The sequence below is a fragment of the Primulina tabacum genome, chromosome 10 (genome assembly GCF_025594145.1).
Source record: "Primulina tabacum isolate GXHZ01 chromosome 10, ASM2559414v2, whole genome shotgun sequence".
NCBI classification, from domain to species: domain Eukaryota; kingdom Viridiplantae; phylum Streptophyta; class Magnoliopsida; order Lamiales; family Gesneriaceae; genus Primulina; species Primulina tabacum.
Genome location: NC_134559.1, coordinates 3,578,769 through 3,589,668, shown reverse-complemented (window position 1 = coordinate 3,589,668; position 10,900 = coordinate 3,578,769). Strand labels below are relative to the sequence as shown.

The following is a 10,900-nucleotide window of genomic DNA, read 5'->3' as shown; positions in this document are numbered from 1 at the left end:
ACCATCGTCGGCCGTCGCCCGCCGCCGCCTCCGCTGTCGACCACTCCCTCCAACCGCCAGCCGACAACCGCCGCCTCCTGCCGGCCGACAGCCGCCACATCCGACCACCCCCTCCTCCTGCCGGCCATCGCCACCGCTTCCGGTCGGCAATCACACCGCCAGCCGACCACCATCCGCAAAAGTGGAAGGACAATTTCGTCAATTCATCAAAAGATTATTATTTATCCCATTCTTAACAATCGTATCAAATATAATATTCTTTTATCATTATCTACTTCAATCATTTTTTTTTATCATTTTCTCTTTAATCATTTCATAATTTTATCTTCCAACCAAACATAGCCCTAAAGTAGTTATTTGTTTAAAAAATACATACTCATATAGCATAAAATGACCTTGCTATCACTTGCTACATATCATGATCAGTATGATAAACTCAGGACGTCTCCACAAAATTGGAGACCCTTGAGGGTATATTTTATATAAATTTTTTTATTAAATATAAAAATATTACATACGAAATCATAATTAATCGCACATAATTATCACTAATAACCAATATGTTAATAAATTTATTAAATTATAAAAATGACGTATAAACTAAAAAGAACACAAAGATTTAACTCTCTAGGTTTGATCTCACGAGTCAGAGATGAATCTATACATAATACAAACAAAATAAAATCATCAAAATAATGACGCTTAAATAATCGATACATTACAATGTTTGGTTTCATTTTATATAGATACTTTTCTTTTTGGAAAAAAAAATTATCATGTTATTTTATTTTATAAATACACATTGTTAGATTTGAATATTATTTTTCCGTAAATAATCTAGTATTATATTGTAACACAGTAGAAAGTCTCTAATATTTTAAAATACCCGAATGCCATGAAAAATTCAATTGGAAAACAATAATTTACACGATTTTATTGTTACGAGAATTTTTATTTATTTTTCTATAGAAACAATATATATCCTTCGTTATATTCTAAGAAAAAAAACTAAGTCGTTTTCTATTCCAAAGATCGAGATTTGTTCATATCATATAAAGAAAAATACTTCAAAAATAACGTAAACACGACTCTACTCATTATATGTAAAAGCTAGCCCTAAATATATTTGAACAAAAGGTGTGATTAATTTTGTGATACAAGTGCCCTCAAAAATCAACGTTTAAAATGTTTTAAAATATATTTTTATTGCAACTTGCATTAACAGTTTTCATAAACCTAAGACAGTTAGTAAAATCTAGACAGACTCTAGATATACACGAAATGATAGCTACATGAGAATATTATGTATATTAATATTCTTTTTATGTTTAATTAATATTTATGTATATTAAAATAAATACATATTTATATTGAAGTAGTTTTCTGTTTCTATAATTTTAAAATTTTCAATGAAATCTATTTAAAACTTTTGTTCTTTTAATTTTAATTTCGATTATTTTTGTGTGCGTTTGGTTAGGGGTCACGATTAGTTATAATTTGATAGGAACATGTTTTGAAAAGAACATTGGAGTCACTTTTCCCACACGAGAAGGGGTCGAGATTTGAGAGGAGTTGGGAAATAATTAATAAATGAATATGTCTCTTGTGAGACAGTCTCACGAATGTTAATCTGTTAGACATGTCAAATTTGGTGAATCTTGATGACAGATAAGCTATCTCCTTAATTTTCTAGGAAAATTTAAGAACACACTGCTTCATTTTTCACTTAATATTTACTAGTTGAGCAGATTGCGAAAAGATTAGACACAGGTACAAATACTTAGCCGTAAACAGGCTGAACAAACTGGAAATCGGCCCAATTCTAATAATTCTCTATCAGAATATGGGCTTTTGGGTGAACATCATAAATGTAACACCTACGAGTTTGTCTATCGATTATTAGAAACTAGGACTCAAACATGTCAGGCCCAGTCCCAGGCCCAATCTCGAACGGGACTAAAAAAATATACTTATAATTAAGCATTGAAACAAACCTATTATTTGAGGGGTTCATCCATAGCTAGTCTTTTCCGAGCTAAACTTATAATCGCCTCACAAGTTCAAATCTCAAAACATGAAAAATTCCGAAAAAAAATAAAGGACAAGAAACCACACACTTAGGAGTTCCTACAAATTGAAGTGTCCGTCGACAATGATGAATTAGAAGAGGAGGTAGACAAACCTTTGCCTTTCACCTCCTGAACCACAGAGACGACATCGTCGGCAACCACATTATGCTTGTAATCATCGAACGACCCGTCGAAAATACATTCGATATTTTCTTCGAAACCATTGTCGTCGAAAAGTCCTTGCAACCCATATGCCTTATGGAGAGGAATCATGTCCAGGGATAGAAGTGATGAATTGATACCTATATCGAGGAAAACGTCCCATGGATGCTTGTGCTCGTGCTCGATCATGGTCGTCACGTCTTTGAACTGATCATTGGAGTTGACTGAATCTATCTTCGAAACAAGCGATTGCATGATCACTTGGTTTCCATCTTCTTGATGATCACGATCACGTACTTCTTCGCCTACTCGTAATTTGTCGTCGTCGTCGGGGGAGCCGGTGTTTTCTTCTTTACCTGGCGAATCTTGTTGCTCTGGTGGGATTTTGTTCAACTTATCGGTGTAATTGTTGATGTCGAAGTTGGTTACCGCGTTGAGGCCTCTGAACTCTATTGCTGCCATATCATATGCAACCGCTGCTTCCTCTTGGGTGCCTGCATTAATTAAATAAATAAATGAATTTATTTAGAACCATTATAAAAAAAAATTGGCATTTTTTAGATAATTACCAAGGATGACATTTAACAAACCAAACAAATAAATTCATTTTTGCTTGCACCCTCCAAAAACAACCTAATTTCTTGTGCACACAGATTCGCCTAACAAAAAGAGGTCCCATGCATAGCATAAAAATATTGAAAAGAATTCCAAGGGTTGTTACTTATTAGACTATTAGTATTGCGAGCTGATCAAGATATTAGACTTATTACTTATTAGACTATCAGTATTGCGAGCTGATCAAGATAGTCGCGCCCTTCGAATATAAGTATTCGCCAATTTTTGGGGCGGATTCTAAATTGTAAAACTCACAACAGCAGCATTTTAAATGATCATAGGTATAGGTTTTTTCATAGATTAAGTAGATCTTCAAAGGTGGAGGAAGGGAAATAGGCATGCATAGGCTTGGTTTATTTCGACTCCGATCCATGTATAATCTAAGTTCATCGATGAACTAAATGCTCACATTGGACAAGTTGACATACCAACCTAATTCATGTATCTTAATCAATATCTTCTTGAGCTACTAATCCACCCTAGACGCCTTCGTAGTTAGCTTTTAATTAGCAGCCGCTAGTCGCATTAAAATCTTAATCGCGAACTAGAACGAAAAATACTCATGAAATAAAGATGACACAAATGTATTAATTATAAAGCTAAAATGAACTTACCGTAGGTTCCCAAATAAAGGTATTTGTTCCCTGAAACGTTTCCTATTCGAGCCTCCCATCTACCATTGTGGTGGTGCCTGTCAAAAAAACTCATTTCAAACTTGGTCCATATACACATCTTTTGATTCACGCAACACAAAAACTCGCGGAAGATCGTCTCTCGAATCAATTTTATGATAATGATCTTCAACCTCATCCGGTCTATTAAAAAATATCATAATTGTTATTTTTCATTGCAAATATGGATCAAGTCAATTCGTCTAACAAAAAAACTTACTTTTTATGCAATAAATTATAAATTCCGAATAAAATTCTTTCACTTCTTTACGACAAAAATAAAACTCTTTCTGTAAATCATATCAACTTTGAAAATCCACACAAATTAAAGACAAAATCTAAAAAACATTTGAAAAAAATTGCAACACATTTTTGTTTTAAATTTGTTTTAAATTTGTTTTAAAGTGAAAGCATAATAAACCAGACCTGATACCAAATTTTAGTGGTACCTGGCTACGCCACGATACTTCGAAATCCCTCTAGAGAACCCACTGCTCTGACGTCGTAGCGTGGCCAAAAACTCTTCCTTTGTCAATCTCCCCATCTTTTCTCTCTCTCCGGCGTATGTCTCCGGCTAAAATTTAATTTTTAGTCAGTGAAACAATTAATAATCATTAATACTTTTCCGTCTCAAATATATAAAATTATTTATTTTTTTATCTGAATTAAAAAAATAATTAAAAAATAAAGTTTACAACCACATTTACACAAGAAAAATTTATATTAAATGTGTAAATACTGAACTATATATTTAGAACAATCGAAAAAAAACAAAATATATATGGAAAATATTTAAGAAATTATATTATATTAAGAGTAGATATCTTGTGAGACGATCTCACGAATATTTATATGTGAGACGGGTCAACCCTACCGATATTCACAATAAAAAATTAATAATTTTTCATGCATGACTCAAATAAAAGATCCGTCTCACAAAATACGATCCGTGAGATTATCTCACACAAATTTTTGTCATATATCAAAGACGCATTCACAAAATTAATTGATACCGGGAAATTTAGGGTGGTTGAATCCCCCCAATACTTAATAGCCGCTAAATCATATGTTCGAGCTGCATCCTCCTCGTTATCATAAGCTCCTGCCAAAATCATTTTATAAATCTCATTTACTTTTTTCCTTTCAAATTAAATATATTTTTATAAAGAAAAAAAGACAGTGAACTTACCCAGGTAGACTGCATATCCACGTGGCAATGAGATGTAATTGTTTCACCACCACCGAGAAATAAAAACACACACACATTGAGAACTTTTAATTTGATTAATTAATCAGAAATAACTATAATTTATTTAATTATTATAAACGAACGGTAATAAATAAATTAAACTAAAAAACCACAGATCTCCTCGATTTTTGCCCCAATTTTTTTGTTTGCGTTATATTAATTATTAATTTTTTTAAAAAAATAGTAAAAAAGAAATTTTACTTTGTCTTCCTTTCTTGTTCTGAACACTGTTCCATGCAGTCTTGTCCCAAAGGTGTGCTTCATACCTCCCCGTCCATCTATGCCTGTGAAGCACCAATTTATACAATTCAATCTCGCCTTTCATAATTCTCAAATTAATTCATATTTTTAAAAACATAATAATTCAACTCAATGCATGCAAATATATATATATATATTTCTTTATCAAAAAAAAAAAAAGAAGACTGAAATCCATGGTCGTGCATGCAGACCGAATTTAATTTCTCCATGTTTCTGCATGCATAAATCAAAATCAAAATGTGCAATAAAACTAAATTTAGACACAATTATTTTTATATATTTACCTTGTTACACCTCTGTACATAGAGCTTCTTGATTTAGAAGAGCTGGTGGCGGAGCTCTGAGTTCTCTTGGCCCGCACACGCTTCGGCTTCTTGTGCTGGGGGGACCTTTTGGTAATTTCATCGACGCCGCCATTTATATTCTGGGATTCAATGCAGGAAGAAGATGAAGAAGAGGAGCAGGAATTAGAAGAAGGGTACCTACACTTCATTTTTTTTTATTTTTTATTTTTTGAGGAGAAGAGATGGAGAGGGAGCGGGGAGGGGGAGGGGGAGTGAAAATGGGACACGCAGTAGGAGGTGTTAGTGTGAGAGAAAGGCGGGTGGGGTTGGTGTTGAATTTATAAAATATATTTAAGGAGGTAATAGAAGCAAATAATACCCTTTTCTTTCTGGTAAACTAATTACTTTTAAGTGGTTTACCAAAAAATGTGTTGGCTATCAAGTGGGGTATAGGATGATAGGTCGATATATGTTTATGTCTATTTAAATATACTATGAATAAGCCTCTAGTGATATAGCCGTTGACTACTGATCGACTTGATTTATGTTTGAAGTCAAAAATATTATTTCGACATAGAAATTATACGTTTTTTTGAGTTGAACTGGATAACAAATTCGCCTCATAAAATTTATGTTATGGTTTCATAGTTTTAATATTCAAAATCCATTCTACTTTTATATAAAAAAGATAAAAATTTGTGTTAAACGGTCTCACGGATCGTATTTTGTGAGACAAATATCTTATTTAGGTCATCAATAAAAAATATTACTTTTTATGCTAAGAGTATTACTTTTTATTGTGAATATCGGTAGAGTTGACACATCTCATATATAAAAGATTGTGAGACCGTCTCATAAAAGACCTGAATATTCATGTTTACTAGTGAGATTTTTCTTCGCCAAGTCCTGTATGTTTTTCGAGTTGAGGATGGCCAGAATTAAACATTTTTCTCCCTTCCTCTTCGAATTTTTAGTGGATATATAATTTCCTTTTTTATAATTGTATGGTGCTTAATTATTTAATATATATATATATATATATTTCTTTTTGTAGAGTTTCATAATTTATTAATGATATAACACGTATATCGTGTAAGTCGGAAGCTTCTAAATTTTGAATGGTGTTGAGGGAGTAAATTCAGGATTCGAGCTTTTTTTGTTGATTCACCTAATCTCTCAACCTTATTTTTTGGTATTTTCTTCAAAATTTCAACGTCATTTTGAATCTTGGATTTATTTGTGAGAAGCATTTCCTTCGTGTGTATCTTATGTCTCATATATCAATTTTGTTGAACCAATATACTACTCTACCCGACTTTTGAAAAATATAATTTTTATGTCAAAAATATTATTTTTCACTCGAAATATGGATCAGGTCGACCCGTCTCATAGAAAAACTATATATTTTTGTTATAATTAAATCTTGAATTTGAGACATCGTCTTAAATATAATATCTTAGTATTAAATGAATTAGAAGTTATAGGTATATATTACTATGTTTTTTTTACTGAGACTAATGAATTGTATTTTATTCTATATATCCACTGATTGAAATCTCTCTGATACTTATTTTTCTCGTCATTTGAAAAACGAAAAAAAAAAATTTATTGGTGAAGCATATATACGATTAAAGAAATATTTGAAGTAGAACGAACTTCATAATTAATATTTAATTTTTATTTATTAGTAATTACCCATCGAAGAACTTTTAAATATAAAAATTTGTGTGAGACGGTCTCACAAGTCGTATTTTGTGAGACAAATCTCTTATTTGTGTCATCCATGAGAAAAAATTATTTTTTATGCTAAAAGTATTACTTTATATCGTAAATATCGATAGGATTGACCCGTATCACATACAAAAATTCGTGAGACCGTCTCACAAGAGACCTACTTAACTTTAAATTAAATTTATGTGCCGACCGACCATCCCTTTCTCCATGTCTTTTTTCGAATATGAAATCTAAATTGACTATATATCTTAGTACAACTCATTAATTGAATATTAATTATAACTCTACATTTTAATTAATATAACGTATAATCACTCAATTAAATTGAGCTTAACATGACTCGTAAATGTTCTAGAACCCATTAAAGAATTAAATACTAAATAATAATAATCTTGTAAAATATTTGAAATTTTTTTAATATAAAACCTCATTAGTTCACGAAAATGATTGTTTTTTAATAGTCGATGATTTGTAACTTATTTGATATCAAAATCTTAAATTTAGAACGAGATATTATGTTCAAATTATTTTCCTACTAAAATAATAATAATTATAAATCTGAAAACATAATTTAAGGGGTTAAACGAACACTTGTCTTGAGTACACCCTCAAAGCCACCAAATGTCATATATCACATTGTGGTATTTTGAAACTGAGAGGGAATCTGTCTCTGAATTTTTTTATATTAAATTACTTTTAAAAGACCAACAAAAATTATACTTAATTAATTGTTTGATTATTGATAATGGTTTTCGCACTAAATTGTCAGTGGATCTCTGTCCTTCACAGTAGCATTTGTCATTTTATAAATATAATTACATGCATATATAAATATATATACACAAACACACAATAACCTGAATTTGGCACATATAGCTTTACTAATGTTATAATCGATGATAATGGTGACCACACGACAATTTAAACATCATGTTTCGATTGTTTTATCTAACATGAAAAATTATTGCACCCAACAATATATTTCCTAATAATTACACTCATTGGAATCAATTAAAGTCGTACTCGGGACATTAGATCTGAAACTAATTTTAGAACATAACGATTGCCGCTTTATTACAAGTTATAACCGATGTTAATAGTACAACTTAAGTATTTTATATCACACATTAACTCAAGCATAACGTTTCAATTACTCTACCATGTTGGATAATTATTATATCCAACATTTTTTAAAAAATAGATTGCAGCAATAAATTTGGGGCAAATACATGTATAGTATATTCAAAATTTATTTAAAATATTAAAAAAAGTTCACTTTAAAATATAATTTTTTTAAAAACAAAAGGAGTACGAAGTGCCAAATGGTGTGTGTCCGCCGGAAAATAAATTGTTTGGGAATATATGCAAAATGCACAAGATTAGGGGTATATTGGAAATACCCCTTTTATATATATATATATGACAATGCAACAGTGCTATGGGCCAATGTTTCATTAGTTTGTCCCTTACGTGACTCGGTGATAATACAGCCCAAAAAACCAGTGAAGCCCAGAAGATGAATTGAACGGCCCACCATATAATAGCCCATAAACTAGCATCTGCCCAATATAAAAGTTTGATAATCCTTCACCTTAGGTCACTTTTTTCAGTCTAAAATCCTGAATTCCAATTTCTAAAAGCTTCGGAAGAACACGCTCCCTGCTGACGTTTGAAGCTCGTAAATTCATTGGCAAAATTTCATGCTTGATAAGAAGCTTCACGGAGTTTGTAATTATCTCTCTCTCTCGATGTCTTTCACTTTCTTGCGCAATTTTTCTTTCCTCTCCGGGCGCGTATTTAGTTCGATTTCGGAAATAATATGCATTTTCTTTTACTGCAGACACACACTACTACTTCCCAGCGTGCCCCATCCTGGACATTTGCGGTTTCCGTGTTTTATTTGATTGCCCTGTTGATTTCTCATCTCTATCAATCTTTTCTCCTGGGTTTCCACTGCTAAAGATGAAGGAAGAGTTCGTGTGTTATTGTGTAAATTATGTGGACATGGGGTCGAATGAAGTCGAGACTCCAAGAACCATCAAACCGTTTCTTACAAATTCGTGAAAGACTTGCTTTTGTGGGACGTTTCTTTTGTCGATATCGTGCTAATATCTATTTCAATGGAAATGCAAGGCCTCCGATGTTCCTTTTCTTCTGGATTGCCGTCTTCTCTTCATTTTGTTCGATCGCTGGTCAAATCTTGTTAACTAGACCCCATCCTGTTTTCAGGCTATGCTAAAGAATTCACGAACTAGACATGTTTTGGTAATACCATCTCGTTCGTGTATCCTCTTTTAACTTTGTTTTGGTAGAGTTGACTTGGATGCTCGATCTTCTGATAGCATCGCAGAAGACAAGAGTGAATGTGACGGTGGGCAACACAGCTGTGGAGAAGCACAAACATTGGTTGGCAGAGAAAATAAAAAATTTGGCTCTCTCGTTTCAACTGGACTGCCTTTGACCATATTGTCAGGCCAAAAATATTAGATTTTGAAGTGAGATTGGAAAAGGGTAACAAAAATTTATATATATTGAGAGAGAGAAGATAATAAAACTCAAAAATGATATTTTTACATTTGTGTGTGTGTCACATTGGATGTCACTTTGTGGTGAGTGCCATTTGAATCTTATTTTTAATTAATTATAAAATAATGTTATCTTAGTATTGTTTTTGTTGTTTAATCTTTGGATAACATAGAAGTTGGGTAAACGAAAATGATATCCAACTAAGCCCTGGTTTAATCTTTGGATAACATAGAAGTTGGGTAAACGAAAACGATATCCAACTAAGCCCTGCCCACAAATTTCCCGGAAGCAACTATTTTTTAACTTATTTTTTTATCTTGAGACGGGTCAAATTTGTTTATATTTATAATAAAAATTAAATTTTTTATAAATTAACAAAATAGAAAATTGAAATGTAACCGTCTCACAAGAATTTTTTAATATAACTATAAACTATGACTACTGATGGTAGAGGGATAACCAAAACCCAATTTTCATTGGCAAAATTTGTATGAGACAGTGTCACATGTCGTATTTTGTGAGACATATATCTTATTTGAATCATCCATGAAAAATATTACTTTTTATGTCATGAGTATTACTTTTTATTGTGAATATCGATAAGATTGACCCGTCTCACAAATAAAGATTCGTGAGTCCGTCTTACAAAAAACCTACTCATTCTCATTTATACCCTTGACTTTTTCTTATTAACATTAATCTTTCTCTCTAAAAAAAACGTGTAAATTGGTTTCAATAAAAGCCAAAAAAAATTTCAAAATTCTTGTTTGAATCAAAAACTACTTGAAATTATGTTTAACTTTGTTCACGTCTTCACATAAATTTATCACAAATATATAAATGTGAATCCAAATAGGTCTTTTTTGATATGATCTCACGAATTTTTATCTGTGGGACGAGTCAACTCTACCGACAGTCACAATAAAAAATGATATTGTTAGCATAAAAAATAAAATTTTTTCATGAATGACCCAAATAATAGATCCGTCTCACAAAATACGACACGTGAAACCATTTCACACAAGTTTTTGATAACGTGAATATCGTTAATTAATACATGGGTTTGATCATTAAAAAATCGTGGCAAAATATACAAATTATTGTGTATTCTCTTGAAATGATTTCGTCCTAACACTTATCTCCCTCAAATAAAATGATATTTATCTAGATTCTATTCACTCGGGATCATGAAGTTACTTTTCTTTTGAATGAATAATTTGAATTTTTTTAGAACTATTCGAATAATGTGATTTGATATTATTAGATATAAAAAGAAATGTTTGAAAGTAAATATATTTATTAATGATTGGGAGGGGCTTTTATGTAATT

The 10,900-nt window shown here is 31.6% G+C and overlaps 1 protein-coding gene across 1 annotated transcript; it reads right to left on the bottom strand.

The window, feature by feature from the left end:
* Positions 1-1,872: 1,872 nt before the first annotated feature.
* LOC142505521 (uncharacterized) lies at positions 1,873-4,857 on the bottom strand. Its single transcript, XM_075618529.1, has 5 exons — positions 4,707-4,857; positions 4,531-4,619; positions 3,967-4,091; positions 3,461-3,537; positions 1,873-2,725 (listed from the first exon to the last, which is right to left on the bottom strand). Exons 3-5 carry the CDS (start codon positions 4,059-4,061, stop codon positions 2,118-2,120), a joined length of 780 nt encoding a protein of 259 aa, XP_075474644.1. The 5' UTR covers positions 4,062-4,091; positions 4,531-4,619; positions 4,707-4,857; the 3' UTR covers positions 1,873-2,117.
* Between the last annotated feature and the right edge of the window lie 6,043 nt (positions 4,858-10,900).

Excerpts from the sequence above, each read along its gene's own strand:
- LOC142505521 (XM_075618529.1), bottom strand. The coding sequence starts at position 4,061 with ATGGGGAGATTGACAAAGGAAGAGTTTTTGGCCACGCTACGACGTCAG. Across the intron at positions 3,538-3,966 it reads AAGTATCGTGGCGTAGCCAG|GCACCACCACAATGGTAGAT; the intron begins GTACCACTAAAA and ends TTTTTTTGACAG. Across the intron at positions 2,726-3,460 it reads CCTTTATTTGGGAACCTACG|GCACCCAAGAGGAAGCAGCG; the intron begins GTAAGTTCATTT and ends TAATTAATGCAG.